We start from the raw sequence: 17,708 nt of genomic DNA, 5'->3' as shown, positions 1-17,708 counted from the left end.
CGAATGTGCCCAGACTTAAAGTAAAAACTGGGCTTTCATCCAGTCAAAGAGAATTATTAATTTTCCACAATTCCCAGTGATACTCTAGTGTAGCATGACTGCATAATGAAGATCCCTTCTCAAAATATTGGAAAATAAATTTGAGTATTGAATGGGTGTTTAAAGTGCGTTAAAGTCAACATACAATTGTACTGGCACTTCACTTGTTTAAAACAGGATTTTCAATGAGAACAATGTTTTATTTTAATTTGGATTGCGAAAAGTTGTCGTTACAAACCAGAATAGTGCAATATGACTAGGAATGTAACAAGCACGTGCCTTCACTTTTAAGTTATGAAAACTTCAATTAATCAAGAAAAAGACAATATTTTATAATCTAGTAATTTATTATATATTTTAGATATTGTTCTTTATTATGTGCATTTAAAATGAACATATAGAAACACAATCTTGTCTGCTTTATCTGTCATATTCTATGACATTTATTCATTGATTTACTATTTTGTATCTCCACATTATTATATAAAAAATATAATAAAAATAAGTAAATATTAGCATAATAATAAAAAAAATTGCTCATTGTTTTTTTGTCATTGGTGGTGTTAAAAACACTGTTAAAATCAAAAGAATGAATGAATGAACAAACAAACGAACGAGTGAGTGAGTGAATGAAGGAATAAATTAACAAGTTAATGAGTAACTGAATTAATGTGAAAGAGTGAGTGAATGAATGAATGAATGATTGAATGAATGATTGAATGAACAAACGGACGAGTGAGTGAATGAATGAATGAATAAATTAACAAGTTAATGAGTAACTGAATAAATGTGAAAGAGTGAGTGAGTGAATGAATGAATGAATGAATGATTGAATGAACAAACGAACGAGTGAGTGAATGAATGAATGAATAAATTAACAAGTTAATGAGTAACTGAATAAATGTGAAAGAGTGAGTGAGTGAATGAATGAATGAATGATTGAATGAATGATTGAATGAACAAATGAACGAGTGAATGAATGAATGAATGAATAAATTAACAAGTTAATGAGTAACTGAATGAATGTGAAAGAGTGAGTGAGTGAATGAATGAATGAATGATTGAATGAATGATTGAATGAACAAACGAACGAACGAACGAGTGAGTGAATGAATGAATAAATTAACAAGTTAATGAGTAACTGAATGAATGTGAAAGAGTGAGTGAGTGAATGAATGATTGAATGAATGATTGAATGAACAAACGAACGAGTAAGTGAATGAATGAATGAATAAATTAACAAGTTAATGAGTAACTGAATTAATGTAAAAGAGTGAGTGAGTGAATGAATGAATGAATGATTGAATGAATGAATGATTGAATGAACAAACGAACGAGTGAGTGAATGAATGAATGAATAAATTAACAAGTTAATGAGTAACTGAATAAATGTGAAAGAGTGAGTGAGTGAATGAATGAATGAATGATTGCATGAATGATTGAATGAACAAATGAACGAGTGAATGAATGAATGAATGAATGAATAAATTAACAAGTTAATGAGTAACTGAATGAATGTGAAAGCGTGAGTGAGTGAATGAATGAATGAATGATTGAATGAATGATTGAATGAACAAACGAACGAACGAACGAGTGAGTGAATGAATGAATGAATGAATAAATTAACAAGTTAATGAGTAACTGAATGAATGTGAAAGAGTGAGTGAGTGAATGAATGATTGAATGAACAAACGAACGAGTGAGTGAATGAATGAATAAATTAACAAGTTAATGAGTAACTGAATGAATGTGAAAGAGTGAGTGAGTGAATGAATGAATGAATGAATGAATGATTGAATGAATGAACAAACGAACGAGTGAGTGAGTGAATGAATGAATAAATTAACAAGTTAATGAGTAACTGAATGAATGTGAAAGAATGAGTGAGTGAATGAATGAATTAAAAAAAAATTATTAATCTAAGCACAAAACAAAGCTAAGTGAAGCAAAGCGAAACAAAACAAAAAACAAAATCAAAACCAAAAGTAAATTAATAAATAAATAAAGCAAAATCCTTTAGTCACCCATAAAATTGTCTTTTTTAATTAGCAATAATGTCAAGATGTTGGGACAAATGAACCATCAGCAAAACATTTTGTAAGCAAGAAAAATCTATAATTTTTGAGAATGGTACTAAAGAGTTTTAGGTTGTATCCAGCGTCCGTTTCTACAAAAGAAGTGGTATATATTTGACGCTGAGTGTAGAATAACCTATAATCAAGACAGTTAACCCCAACTGGCACAGCTGCATTAGCATTTGCATGCAGTGTTTAACAATTGGCACTTTGAGCGATATAATGGTGAGTGAAAAAAACACGCAGTCAAGTACAGCCAAGTGTTGAGAGCCATCACAATGAAGCAAATCATGACACTCTACTGCTTAAAAGCAGAGAAGTGTGGCGTTCTCAGGAGAGAGAACAGAGCCATATGCTACGTTCCAGCATCAGTAGCTGCTAAATCGCTGTGGGCTAGCTGTTGGAGGTTCGAGAACAGCAGCTTTCTGGCCTGAGGGGAAGTGATGTCCTTAATGCCTGATCCAGAAGTGACTAAACCTGTCGTGGCAGCTGAAAAGGGATCTCTGCGCTATGCTAATGCTAGTGTTTGTGGTGGCTTAGCGGGGAGATGCTTTGTCGGAACTCCCACAGAGTCCATCTGGTTGGCTGTCTTGGCGACTGGCTCCAAGGGCGTCAAGGGTGGTTCTGGTCTGTCGCTCACAGGGTCACAACAGCATTGCACCGACACAGGCTGTTTGATGGAAAGTGCTACATTCCAGAACAATATCTGCTGCAAGTCTGGTTTGTCGTGGCATTACGTTCCCAAAAGTCTACCACTAGATGTCCCTAGAAACTAGTCCAGCCTGAATACACATGCAAATACATGTATTGCATAAACATTTTTTTATATATATTTTTTAAAAATATATAAAAACGCATGTTTTTCCTGTCTTACAACCTCAGAGATACTGATATCCTCACTTAAGCTCAAAGTACAGGAAATACTTCAGGGCTCAACAAAAAGACTGACCCGAGGCGAGTGAGAGAGAGTTTCATGCCGGTTGACAGAACTGTCGCCCAACAGAAGCATTGCTGAGTCACGACACCTTGCACACATTTTTATGTCTTACATTTGTCTTTTTGAAATACTGTATAGAATAATGTTGCAAATTGTGCTGGTTGAAACTTTTCACTTAGGTTGCTACTGTATATAAAGACATTGTCAAAATTAATATGGGTTTAAAAAATACAATTGCATCTTAAATATTTATATATTAAATGCATGTGTATGTATATATGTAATGAGCATATGAATATAGTACAAAGTTATGTAATATAAACTGTGTATTTTAATTATTCAAATCTGCAATTATTTGAATGAATGAATGAATGAATGAATGAATATCTACAAACAGCTACAAAGACTAAAATATATATGGGTTAAAATATAATAATACAATAGGAGTTTCATAATTTAAATTGTATATTTATTTTATTATTATTTATTAATTATTAAATTAAATTATTTTCTTTGTTTGAGCCCGCAGCTTCACTTTTAAGGACAAGAGAGACACACCCGATCTATATATACACACATACTGTTGGAAATAATTAATTATTTTTTTTTTATGTTTTTGAAAGTAGTCTAAATATCATCTCATTCCAAAGCCCCCTCACACGCAATGTACGATTAATACTTTTCATTGACGGAGCAAAGCCACAGGTTCGTTCACCACAACATCACAACTAATGCGTTCCACAGCACTAGTGCAAAGTACAGATTCTTCACTTCAACGTTGCTGCATTTCTCCTAGTTTCACAGACACTGATGGCTTAATAGCACATTTTGATTGTTGGGGTTTCCAAAGAAATCTAGCCCTTTTCCTCTCTTTCTCCACACATACAACTTTCTTTTTTTTCTTTCCTTCATTTCTCTTTCTTTTACCAGTTCTGTCAGTTCCCCAGCCAATAAAACAGAGGAGGCTTTCTGCATGGCTGCACACTGAGGTAATGAAAGTCTGTGATGGAGATAGCTAGAGGACTGGAGCACGTGTGCCATCCACAGGGGAGGATTTCAGAGACAGCTACATTAGCTGCAGCGTTGTTTAGTACAGAAAATACAGTGTGCGTCATTTGTGCTAGTTATTAACTGTAGCTAATGTAGCTAAGAATGTAGCTGAATATTAGCTCTGCTCCAAAAACCTAGTATACTGCCTACATTGACAGCTACCGTTTTAGGCAGCATACTAACCAAAATGGAGCCACATGAGTGACTGGATTTGAATGGTCACGATTAATTACAAAAGTGTTTGAGGTTAGCATGTTGCTATGCTAATAGTGCAATACTCTAGAGGACATAACAATGCATAGCACATATGAACCTATAAAATCATACTGAAATGGAACCGTGTAAGTGACAAAATTAGAAATGGATAAACCATTCTAATAGAGTTTGATGTTAGCCTGCTGCTACTACACTAATAACACAATTATTCAAGTGAAAGTGCATTTAAATATTGTGTGAAATATGAACTATAAACATTTTCTAAAATGGAACCTCATGAATGAAAGAATTAGCACATTCACAGTTCTTTCCAATAGAGTTAAATGTTAGCATGTTGTTATGCTAATAGCATAATACTCTAGTAAACAAAATACAGAGCACATACAGCCTTACGAATATTTACTACGATTTTAAAATGGTAAAAGTGTAGTAGCCATGGTTTTTTGGCATATTGTATACAGTTTTACTACGAATACCATGGTTAAACTAGTTAGCATAGCAAAACTATGGTTAATATGTGGTTACCATGGTTTAACTACAGTAACAATGCTTTTTTGGTTTTATTTGAAGTAAAATTATGGTTAATTTTGGATAAAATATATAAAAAAATAGAAGCATACTAACTAAAATGGAACCTTCTAAGTGATTAACTAGAATACTTGCTATGCTAATAATGCTATAATCAAGCTGCAGCGCATATGAACACTGGGTAAAATATAAAACATAAAAGCATAGGCTACTCTCTGAGTGACTAAACTAGTATGTTTACAATTAATTCCAATTGAGTTTGAAGATAGCATGTCGCTACGCTAATAGTGCAATTTTCATAGATATAGGTGCCCCATTCGACCGCTCCAAACACGTAGACTTGACGTCATTCACCATATGGGTTCGCAGACCATTGGCTGTGCAGGATTGTGGCATCTTTGAATATTCATTGATTACTTTGGTGAAGTTGACCATTAGAATATGGCGGACGGCTTACATATAGCGTCCCATAGAAACAGTTGCTAATGAGGCATCTATGTGCATATCTATGGCAATATTCTAGTAAGCATAATACACAGCATATACAAATATTGGGCAAACTATAAAATAAAAAAAGCATATTAACTGAAATGGAACCTTTTGACTGACTGAATTAGAACAATAGAACAGAGTTGATGTTAACATGTTGCTATGCTAAATGTGTAATAATACGCATAACAACACACAGCGCATGTAAATATTGGGTGAAATCTGAAATATAACTATTTTGCATCTATCCTGAATGCAACTTTTTTTCTTGAACTGTTCACAATTTTTTATGATTTATTTTCTCTAGATTTGTCGCAATGCATTCTGGGATTGCTTTAAATGCTAAGGATACATGCTATGCTTAAAATGCTAGGTAGGCAGCACACTAGGGTTTGGAAGAGAGTGGTTTTGATGCGCAAATCTTCATTTATCAAAACAGAACATCAAATCTGCGTTTGAGAAAACATCCTGTCAGTTGTGAGGCAAATATGTTCATCTGATCCGTACAATGCATAATTCACATCAATTTTACATGAATTCGTGCTTACAACGCTCAGCTTTGCGAATCTCAAATGATGGAGGCCACAATAACTCTCAGTTCTCACTGGAACAGAGCAGCTAATATATTCCTGAGTGGTTTTTATCCATCAGTTCTCAAGTGTTTTGTCGAGACTGTAGATTTAATAAGGCGAGAGCGATTTTTCTCTGACGGTTTAATGTAGCTCATAATAAACTTAGTTCCCCAGTCTTTCTTTTCGATGTAATTGATAAATCAAACATATAAATGGCTCTAAAGTGCAGAGAAGTGGCTTACGTGTAAACTTTGAGCACAAAGTCTTTCTCCTCTTTGAGTTCAGAGATGGTCTGAAGGACGTCGCTCATGGCCAGCACTGCACATCCGTACGGCCGGCGGTACTGGACGTGAGGGGGGCCTTTCTTCGAGTCGTTTAACAACATCCGCCCTGAACAAAGAAGCATTATACATCACTGTCAGAAACGTACGTGTGCATACTACCATCTACATGATTATACAAATCCTGCAGCAGACAATTAGGCGTCGACTTGAATGCAAGAAACTGCAAATTATATATTTGAGCTCGTTAGCAAATGTAGAGCAGCATTTCCCTGTGCATCAGTGGCCATTATAATGCTGTTACATTAATGTTTGTTACCTTAATTTTATAATTTTAGTACTGCTAAAGCTGGAACATATTACTAAAACTATAGTATTTCTATATATACAGTGGTGTGAAAAAGTGTTGGCCCCCTTCCTGATTTTTTCTTTTTTTGCATGTTTGTCACAGTTTAATGTTTCAGATAATCAAACAAATTTAAATATTAATCAAAGATAACACAAGTAAACACAACATGCAGTTTTTTATTATGGAGGGAAAACAAAATCCAAACCCGCATGGCCCAGTGCGAAAAAGTGCTTGCCCCCTAAACCTAATAACTGGTTGGGCCACCCTTAGCAGCAACAACTGCAATCACAGTGCTGTAACAGACTCATTGCAAGTTATTGCAAACGCTTGGAGGAATTTTGGTCCACTCGTCTTGGCAGAATTGTTGTAATTCAGCCACATTGGAGGGTTTTCGAGCACGAACCGCCTTTTTAACGTCATGCCACAGCATCTCAATAGGATTCAGGTCAGGACTTTTGGTAGACAGCTGAATTCTTGGTTCCATTTATCACAGCAAGTCTTCCAGGTCCTGAAGCAGCAAAACAGCCCCAGACCATCACACTACCACCACCATATTTTACTGCTGGTATGATGTTCTTTTTCTGAAATGCTGTGTTACTTTTACGCCAGATGTAATGGGACACACACCTTCCAAAAAGTTAAACTTTTGTCTCGTCAGTCCACAGAATATTTTCCCAAAAGTCTTGGGGATCATCAAGATGTTTTCTGGCAAAACTGAGACGAGCCTTTATGTTCTTTTTGCTCAGCAGCGGTTTTCGTCTTGGAACTCTGCCATGCAGGCCATTTTTGCCCAGTCTCTTTCTTATGGTGGAGTCATGAACACTGAGCTTAACTGAGGCAAGTGAGGCCTGCAGTTCTTTAGATGTTGTTGTGGGGTCTTTTGTGACCTCTTGGATGAGTCGTCGTTGTGCTCTTGGGGTAATTTTGGTCGGCCGGCCACTCCTGGTAAGGTTCACTACTGTTCCATGTTTTCACCATTTGTGGATAATGGCTCTCACTGCGGTTCGCTGGAGTCCCAAAGCTTTAGAAATGGCTTTATAACCTTTTCCAGACTGATAGATCTCAATTACTTTCTTTCTCATTTGTTTCTGAATTTCTTTGGATCTCAACATGATGTGTAGCTTTTGAGGATCTTTTGGTCTACTTCACTTTGTCAGGCAGGTCCTATTTAAGTGATTTCTTGATTGCGAACAGGTGTGGCAGTAATCAGGCCTGGGTGTGGCTAGAGAAACTGAACTCAGGTGTGATAAACCACAGTTATGTTTTAACAGGGGGGGAGGGGGCAAACACTTTTTCACACAGGGCCATGTGGGTTTGGATTTTGTTTTCCCTTCATGAAAAAGCCCTTCGTTTAAAAACTGCATGTTGTGCTTACTTGTGTTATCTTTGATTAATACTTAAATTTGTTTGATGATCTGAAACATTAAAGTGTGACAAACATGCAAAAAAAAGAAAAAATCAGGAAGGGGGCCAACACTTTTTCACACCACTATATATATATACAGGTCCTTCTCAAAAAATTAGCATATTGTGATAAAGTTCATTATTTTCTGTAATGTACTGATAAACATTAGACTTTCATATATTTTAGATTCATTACAACACAACTGAAGTAGTTCAAGCCTTTTATTGTTTTAATATTGATGATTTTGGCATACAGCTCATGAAAACCCAAAATTCCTATCTCAAAAAATTAGCATATTTCATCCGACCAATAAAAGAAAAGTGTTTTTAATACAAAAAAAAGTCAACCTTCAAATAATTATGTTCAGTTATGCACTCAATACTTGGTCGGGAATCCTTTTGCAGAAATGACTGCTTCAATGCGGCGTGGCATGGAGGCAATCAGCCTGTGGCACTGCTGAGGTGTTATGGAGGCCCAGGATGCTTCGATAGCGGCCTTAAGCTCATCCAGAGTGTTGGGTCTTGCGTCTCTCAACTTTCTCTTCACAATATCCCACAGATTCTCTATGGGGTTCAGGTCAGGAGAGTTGGCAGGCCAATTGAGCACAGTAATACCATGGTCAGTAAACCATTTACCAGTGGTTTTGGCACTGTGAGCAGGTGCCAGGTCGTGCTGAAAAATTAAATCTTCATCTCCATAAAGCTTTTCAGCAGATGGAAGCATGAAGTGCTCCAAAATCTCCTGATAGCTAGCTGCATTGACCCTGCCCTTGATAAAACACAGTGGACCAACACCAGCAGCTGACATGGCACCCCAGACCATCACTGACTGTGGGTACTTGACACTGGACTTCAGGCATTTTGGCATTTCCCTCTCCCCAGTCTTCCTCCAGACTCTGGCACCTTGATTTCCGAATGACATGCAAAATTTGCTTTCATCCGAAAAAAGTACTTTGGACCACTGAGCAACAGTCCAGTGCTGCTTCTCTGTAGCCCAGGTCAGGCGCTTCTGCCGCTGTTTCTGGTTCAAAAGTGGCTTGACCTGGGGAATGCGGCACCTGTAGCCCATTTCCTGCACACGCCTGTACATGGTGGCTCTGGATGTTTCTACTCCAGACTCAGTCCACTGCTTCCGCAGGTCCCCCAAGGTCTGGAATCGGTCCTTCTCCACAATCTTCCTCAGGGTCCGGTCACCTCTTCTCGTTGTGCTGCGTTTTCTTCCACACTTTTTCCTTCCCACAGACTTCCCACTGAGGTGCCTTGATACAGCACTCTGGGAACAGCCTATTCGTTCAGAAATTTCTTTCTGTGTCTTACCCTCTTGCTTGAGGGTGTCAATGATGGCCTTCTGGACAGCAGTCAGGTCGGCAGTCTTACCCATGATTGCGGTTTTGAGTAATGAACCAGGCTGGGAGTTTTTAAAAGCCTCAGGAATCTTTTGCAGGTGTTTAGAGTTAATTAGTTGATTCAGATGATTAGGTTAATAGCTCGTTTAGAGAACCTTTTCATGATATGCTAATTTTTTGAGATAGGAATTTTGGGTTTTCATGAGCTGTATGCCAAAATCATCAATATTAAAACAATAAAAGGCTTGAACTACTTCAGTTGTGTTGTAATGAATCTAAAATATATGAAAGTCTAATGTTTATCAGTACATTACAGAAAATAATGAACTTTATCACAATATGCTAATTTTTTGAGAAGGACCTGTATATATATATACACAGTATATATATATTATCGTTCTGACTGTATTTAACATATTTGTATATTGTGCTCTTTTTTGTATTGTATATGAAAGAGTCATTGTTGAATTAGATAAACTAGTCAAATATATACAAAAATAGTTTTGTATATAAGACACATTCAACGATCAAGAAAAAAAAAATTGATTTTTTTTTTTAAATGTCTAGTCAAATATATCAATAGAATAATAAGTTATTTAGATTAAGTTTAATCAATTAGCAATTTAGGAAATCAAAAATAAAAATTAACATAAATCACTTTTATTCGATCAAAATTGACAAATTAGCAGCTGTACTCAGAATTGAAATTGATTCATGCAAAACATTTTATTTAAATATAATGAAACAATTATGCATCACTTTTTAGTTTGATAAATAAACAGATATTTGGTTTAAAAATCAAGTTAAACATAATAAAAAAAAATTTCAAAATTTATTTGACAGACAAGATATTAACACTGTATTTTTATTAGTGCTGTCAAATCGATTAATTGCAATTAATTGCTCCTGAATTAAAAGTTTGTAATTATGTTGTCAATTATGTCGTGGTCAGAATTATAGGCACCCTTTGTAAATATGATCAAAGAAGGCCCTGAAAATAAATCTGCATTATTAATCCTTTTGATATTTTATTAAAATAAAAAGACACAAATCTAACCTTTCATTGAACAAAAACAATTGAAAATGGGGGAAAATATCATTATGAAAAATGTTTTCTCAAATACAAGTTGGACACAATTATTTGTACCCCTTGAAATTCAAAAGAAATTCCTTGAAAGAGTAAAATATCTCTGAAGTATATTCCCATTCATATTCACAATTTTGAGCAGTCCAGGGTGATTATGAACATGAAATTATCCAGCCATGGCTTCCTGTTTTACAGAAATATAAATAGAAGGGAAAACAATGCCCAAATTCCCTTAATCATCCATCACAATGAGAAAAACCAAAGAATATATTTCTGATGTGCAGCAAAAGATAATTGAGCTTCACAAATTAGTGAAGTGGCTTTAAGAAAAGAGCTAGAGCAGTGAAAATTACCATTTCCACCATCAGGGCAATAATTAAGAATTTCCAATCAACAGAAAATGTTATGAAGCTGCCTGGAAGAGGATGTGTCTATATCATCCTAATGCACGGTAAGAAGGAGAGTTTGAGTGGCTAAAGACTCTTCTAGGATCACAGCTGGAGAATTATAGAGAAAGGTTGAGTTTCGGGGTCAGAAAACCTTAAAAAAAAATTGTCAAACAGCACCTACATCACCACGTTGTTTGGGAGGGTTTCAAGAAAAATTATCCTAGCTCATCCAAAAACAAACTCCAGCATATTCAGTTATCAGACACGACTGGAACTTCAAATGGGACTGGGTTCTATGGTCAGATTAAACTAAAAAATGAGCTTTTTAGCAGCAAACACTCAAGATGGGTTTGGTGAACACAGGGATAAAAAAAGTACCCCATGTGTACAATGAAATATACTGCTGTATTTTTGATGTTGTGGGCCTATATTTCTGCTGGAGGTCCTGGACATCTTGTTTAGACACATGGCATCATGGATTCTATCAAATACCAACAGATAAAAAATCAACAAGTGACTGACTCTGTTAGAAATCTTATAATGGGCCATGTTTGGATCTTCCAACCGTACAATAATCCAAACACAAACCTCAAAAACAACACAAAAACCAAGCTTCTGCTGGCCATTCCAGTCCTCTGACCTGAACCCTGTAGAAAATGAGTGAGATGAACTGAAGAGAAGAAGCACCGTCATGGAGCTGTGAATCTAAAGGATCTGGAATGATTCTGGATGAAGGAATGGTCTCTGATCTCCTGTCAGGTGTTCTCTAACCTCATCAGGCATTATAGGAGACAATTTAGAGCTGTTAAACTGGCAAATGGAGGTTTCAAAAAGTATTAAATAAAAGGGTGCCGTTAATTGTGGCCAATGTGTACTTGAGAAAAACATTTATTTCATAATGATATTTTCCCCCATTTTAAATTCTTATTATCCAATAAAAGGTTAGATTTTTGTGAATATTTTAAATAAAAGATCAAAAGTATTAACAATGCAGATTAATTTTCACAGCCTTCTTTGATCATATTTACCAAGGGTGCCAATAATTCGGACCATGAGTGTATATATTAAGGGTGCAAAGGTACACATATTCGTACCGAAAATTTTTGGTACGGGTCTTCGGTTTGGTACGCATGTGTACTGAACAAATCGTAAAAAAATTTCAGGACTTTCAGACAATAAATGCTATTTTGACGCTCTTTGATGTGGCGCGATAGATCGCTGTATAATGTCTCAGTTCAAACGGCAGCACGGAGCGCAAGCGAGCACGATCACCCTTCCTCTTTATTGTTAGTTTTACCGTGAAATAAACATGAATGAACATCTCACCTCTCACGTAATCGTTCAATTAGTGTTTCAACCGTGGAAAGACATCATTAAAACAAAATGTCACGTAGCATTTCATTTAGGCAAGTAATCAGTGTCCATAGCTTCTATGAAGTCTAGAGAAGAGCTTTTTGCGTAATATAAGACTATACTTAATTATATTTACGTTACCTGTTAGTGATGTCTTAATTATTTAATGTACAGTATATGTTTAAGTAAATATTTTATGAAACAAGTTATGACTCTGTAAATTATTATATTTCAACAACAAATACAGAAGATAATGTAAAAACAATTGACATGTTTGCATACATTTCCTTATTTATTTGAGTGTTGATTATTATAGTTAAAAGTAAATAGTAATTGAATTGAGGTTTGTGCTCTGTTGTTAATTGTAACGTTTTAGTAATGTAAAAGGCCTCACTATAGTTTAGAGCAGAAGCTGAGGTCGATTTTTATCCCTAAGAAAATATTAATTATAACTGAATTTATTTAAAAGAAACAGCAATTTGTTCAGTAAACCATTGTTTAATGAAAAAAAAAATTCAATTCGTGTTTAGTATTTTTTCCTTCAGCTGTACCGAAACCATACCGAACCGTGACATCAAAACCGAAGTACGCACCGAACCATCATTTTTGTGTACCGTTACACCCCTAATATATATATAATTTTTTAATGAAAATGAATCATCAAGTCTTAGCTGAAATGGGTAGAAATCAAATACTTTTATAGATAATTTTGTGAAACTAATTCAAACAAGTTTCAAATACTCCCACCCACATGCCACTGAATAATAATATATATAGTATTTATTTATACAGTCATATCGAAAGATAACCAGAGTTTTCAGAATCCTCACAAATGAGGTTAAAAACAGCCATTGAGAGTCATTTCCACTTTCAGACTGCTCTGTTTGGAGCAAGTGGAATAGTTGTGTCTCATTCCCAGTCACCCGTCCCTTTATAAATTGGAATGGAGCTTGCTGTGCCACACTTATGTAAGAGCTCTAGAGATGCATTTGCTGGCAGAAATGCAATGCCTTGTGGCAACGTTTGGCTCCAAATGAAGGAAATGGACAGAAGAAGAGACAGAAAGGGAAAGAGGCTAAATGAGATGGGATACTCACCCGTCCTGATGACCTGGGACACAATGTACAGATCTCTCTTCATGTCCTTGTTGCTTAAGTCCTGTGAAAAAATAAGAGAAGCAACTTAGTTTTTTTTTCTTCCAAAATTTGTATTTTCATATGTAGTCCTGTATTTTTTAGCCGTAGCAATAACGTTGTTGGTCCCACCGTAAAGAGGGCGCAGAGACGGTCGACCTTCTCTGGGTTTTTTGGGCCACCGTTTTTGTTGAGTTTCACCATAAACTTCTCACTGGAAGAAGAAGAAGAAAAAAAGACTTTGAGTTCACATGAGAAAGTTGTCATTTTAAACAGTCATCATTTGGACATGAAAATACAGCTAGAATATATATATATATATATATATATATATATACGGAAATATAGTCGGCATATATATAGTCGTGGCCTAATGGTTAGAGAGTCGGACTCGTAATCCAAAGGTTGCGGGTTCGAGTCTCGGGCCGGCAGGAATTGTAGGTGGGGGGAGTGAATGTCCAGCACTCTCTCCACCCTCAATACCACGACTGAGGTGCCCTTGAGCAAGGCACCGAACCCCCAACTGCTCCCCGGGCGCTGAAGCATAAAATGGCTGCCCACTGCTCCGGGTGTGTGTTCACGGTGTGTGTGTGTTCACTGCTGTGTGTGTGTGCATGTTGGATGGGTTAAATGCAGAGCACGAATTCCGAGTATGGGTCACCATACTTGGCAGTATGTCACTTCACTATATATATATAATTATGTTCCATAACATCATGTGGCTCCTCATGACATCAATCTGTATGTAATATCAACCTAGGAGACTACACAGTGGACCCTCTTGAATTATTCCAGGCCTCATACAGGGAAGACATGGGAATTCACAGAGAATATTAATATTAATATATTAATAAACTCATTCATGTCTCCCTGTTTCCAGTGGATTGACTGTGGACTTGACTTCCTGTCTGCTCTGATACAGTCTTAATGGAGTCTGTGGCACCAGAGAGCACATCTGTGAACGCTGCCGGGGTCTTTCCTCAAGGACAGACACATCCTCAGTCATTCTGAACAGAAGCCACTCTCAGTTGAACAGTGAGTCGATTCACCTACTGAACAATGACATTTATTTACTGGAACCAACTGTCATCACTAAATAACTAGATTGTAAAAATAAACATAACTAAAGTGGCTCAAATTAATCAATTAAATAATTAATCTGCATTTTTATTTTTTAATTAATATGTTAATATATATATACATACATACATACATACATACATATGCATATATATATATATATATATATATATATATATATATATATATATATGGCACTATAAATAAATAAATACATAAATAAATAAAATAATTGATTCCTTCAATTTATCAAAAAGCAGAATTAACTTTATTTTAAACAAACAAACAACGTATTAATTTGTTATTTAAAAGTAAATAAAAAACAAAATAAAATGTATTTATTTATTTTTTCATTTTTACATTTTCTGCTTTTAAATTAATAAACTGATAATTGGTTTCTTCATTTCCAGCATGAACTTTCTGCTTTTGAATTTATTAATTTAACTGGGAAAAAATCTAATAAAGTAATTTGTTTACACCATTATTTTTTAATTAATAAATTTTAATTTCATAATTTTAGGGAAAAGAGAGCAGCATGAACATTTGGCAAAATACTGCTCTTTTGCAAAAATAAAACATTTGTGTGTGTTTAATAGAAGAAAGAAAGCCAAATTAAACAATATAAGTCTGAGCAAATAATTACACAATTTTTTTTCCCCCTTTCTTTCGACATATCAAATTTGGTTTTCCAAATGTTCCACGCAGTGAAATATTGAAATGCTGGTGCAATGTAATCATTGAAAAAAAAAAGTGAGGTCCTAATGACTTTCTCAGTGCCAGCAAAATCTGAAATGTTATTTTTGAGAGCTTAATTAGATATTAATTCATGATTTCAAGCCAGTTCTCCTTGCTGAGAAATCTCCACATGCCACATCCGATCCACAGGAGCCAGTCCTCATGCATATCAAACACAAACCAAACCTCACTTCACAAAATATCTCTTCTGCTGCTGGCACAAGAATCAAGACTTCAGTCTCTTGGTAGCGATTCAGGCTTTATGAGGGAACATGCATTTTTGTCATGCACAACAAATGTGTGAAATATATTGGGCAAATATTCTACAGCGTGTTTCAGTGCAGTGATTGAGCATTGCAAACGATAACTGACAACGCAAATCAGAAGCATTTGAACGAGACTATAGTCTAAACGCTGGAGTCCAGTCAGCGAGCTCATGCTGAACTACAGGCTGAAACCGCAGCGTGAAAGCATGTAAACTCACGCTGACAACTTCACTGACTCTAATGAAATGGCCGTTGATGCGTTGCTAGCTTTCCATGTATAATTTATTCAAAATTTGAATAACAGTTTTGTTTTTCACGCTGCTGAGAGAGCCAATGTGAAGTTTAGGCACTGGAATTACTGATGGAGAAAACAGCATCAAATTAATTCAGGAACACACAGTCAGTTTGTTTTGGATGTCTAGCCAGATGTCCTTTACAATGGTATTTTAATGCATGAAAAAAAATATATATATATTTTATAACTATTTTTACGATACAAGACTAAGATTGCATTACAAAAATATTGCTAATTCCTATTGCAAAAATTATAGAATGAATAAATAAGGTTTTATTTTATTTTTCATTTTGTTTATTTATTTTTACAACACATTTAATTATAAAACCTGTGCTACCTATTGCAAATAACTAAATAATTAATAAATAAAATCTATTTTATTTTAGTTATTAATTTAACATTGCAATGCCAAAATGTTGTAAGTAAAATCAATGTTTTCTACAATATATTTCATTATGAAAGGAAAGGAAAGGAAAGGAAAGGAAAGTATTATCATTATTATTATTACTATTTTCTTATTTCTTCTAACAACAGCACACAACCAATGTTGCATTACAAATACATTGCTAATCCCTATGGCAACAAGGCATATTCATTCATTCATTCATTCATTCATTCATTCATTCATTCATTCATTCATTTTTACAACAATAACAACCAATGTCTGATGATAAAAGCCTGGCTAATCAACTGTTTATGGAATATGCAGTGATGCAAGAGAACATATCTGATCACAGATGTGAATGTCTCATGTCTCATGTACACACACACACACACACACACACACACAAACACAGATGAATGCATACACATGCGTCACATGTTCTCCAGACTCATCACGTGTGTCCGTCCTGAAGGAACGCCTCGACCCAGAACAACCAATCACATCGCCGGAATCCAGCAAGCCTCTTCCCCGGAGGAGACGCTGACAGGTATTCATTAAACTCCTCCAACATCAGCCACGCTATTATTCCCATTCAAACCACTCGCCGATTGTTCAGATCCTATTGTGTAGCGCTCGCTAGCTCACGGTAATGACATACTTAGCGTCTGGAGTGTGTAAAGGCTGATAGGCTTTCAGTTGATGTATGATCTTTATATCATAAAGAAACATGTTCAGAGAGTGGATTTAAGTTAAAACAGTCGAGGGTTTCTGCACAAGAAATGAACTCTGTGGCTGAATGCAATTAACAAGTTCAAATATTAAAGGCACCTTCAAAGCTGAATGATTCCTCTGTGTTTGAATTGAGACTAAAGCAGCTGTCATGCATTTTAATCAATCACTGAAGAACACGACGGCTTTGTAAGACAATGGCAGATTCACACTGACTGACAATATGGGCTGCAGCTGTTTCAGAATAAAGGGTTGGTGGTGTTTTGATGGAAAACTTGTCGTTTGGATGATGGAGGATTTGATGTCGACTAGCGTATAACTGACCATTCAGCTTGCGTGAAACTTGTCGTCCAAATGCATTTAAAAGTAGTAAGTCTGTTTGGAAAGAAAGACTCAACGCCAGGCATTGACAGATGAGAGAAAGGACGAGAAACCTTTGATCTAAATGTGAGTTCAATTATTGAATTGGTTAATTTAATTAACTGAATGTATGAAAATAAACAATTCAGTTGCACAAAGACTCCACATTTAAGAATGTAGCTTTCTAAGTAAATAATAATAATAATGATTATTATTATTATTAATTAATTGCTTTAAACGTTTTTATCATTTGTATTTTTTATCAAATAATAACAATTTGTTTTATCATTTAATTTTTTTTATATGACCAGTTAAGAAACAGCAAATGTTAAACTAACTAACTAATAAATAAATTTCAAAGTAAAAATAAAATCACAGATTTATTTTTCCCTTCTAACAATAACAACCTCAATAATAATAATTCTTGTTTTTAACAAAAACAGCAATAAATGTTATTATTATTATTAGCATTATTATTAGTTGCTCTCAACTTACATAATTTTATTATATTATTTTATTGAACAAAAACAAACAAACAGATCTCTAGGTAAAAAATTAAACAAGAGATTTATTTTTTCTGTCTAATAATAACATCAGTAATAATAATAAT

The 17,708-nt window shown here is 35.1% G+C and overlaps 1 protein-coding gene across 1 annotated transcript in view; it reads right to left on the bottom strand.

The window, feature by feature from the left end:
- LOC306867622 (dedicator of cytokinesis protein 3-like) overlaps window positions 1-17,708 on the bottom strand; it is a gene marked incomplete at both ends in the record, with an annotated part of 204,398 nt that overhangs the window by 45,613 nt on the left and 141,077 nt on the right. The window contains 3 exons of the mRNA XM_079413390.1: window positions 6,149-6,296; window positions 13,213-13,273; window positions 13,381-13,462. Of these exons, the coding sequence (XP_079269516.1) occupies window positions 6,149-6,296; window positions 13,213-13,273; window positions 13,381-13,462 (291 nt within the window). The remainder of the gene's footprint in view (window positions 1-6,148; window positions 6,297-13,212; window positions 13,274-13,380; window positions 13,463-17,708) is intronic.

The sequence above is a fragment of the Barbus barbus genome (genome assembly GCF_936440315.1).
Source record: "Barbus barbus genome assembly, chromosome: 49".
Lineage (NCBI taxonomy): Eukaryota > Metazoa > Chordata > Actinopteri > Cypriniformes > Cyprinidae > Barbus > Barbus barbus.
This window is presented reverse-complemented; position numbering and strand designations above follow the sequence as displayed.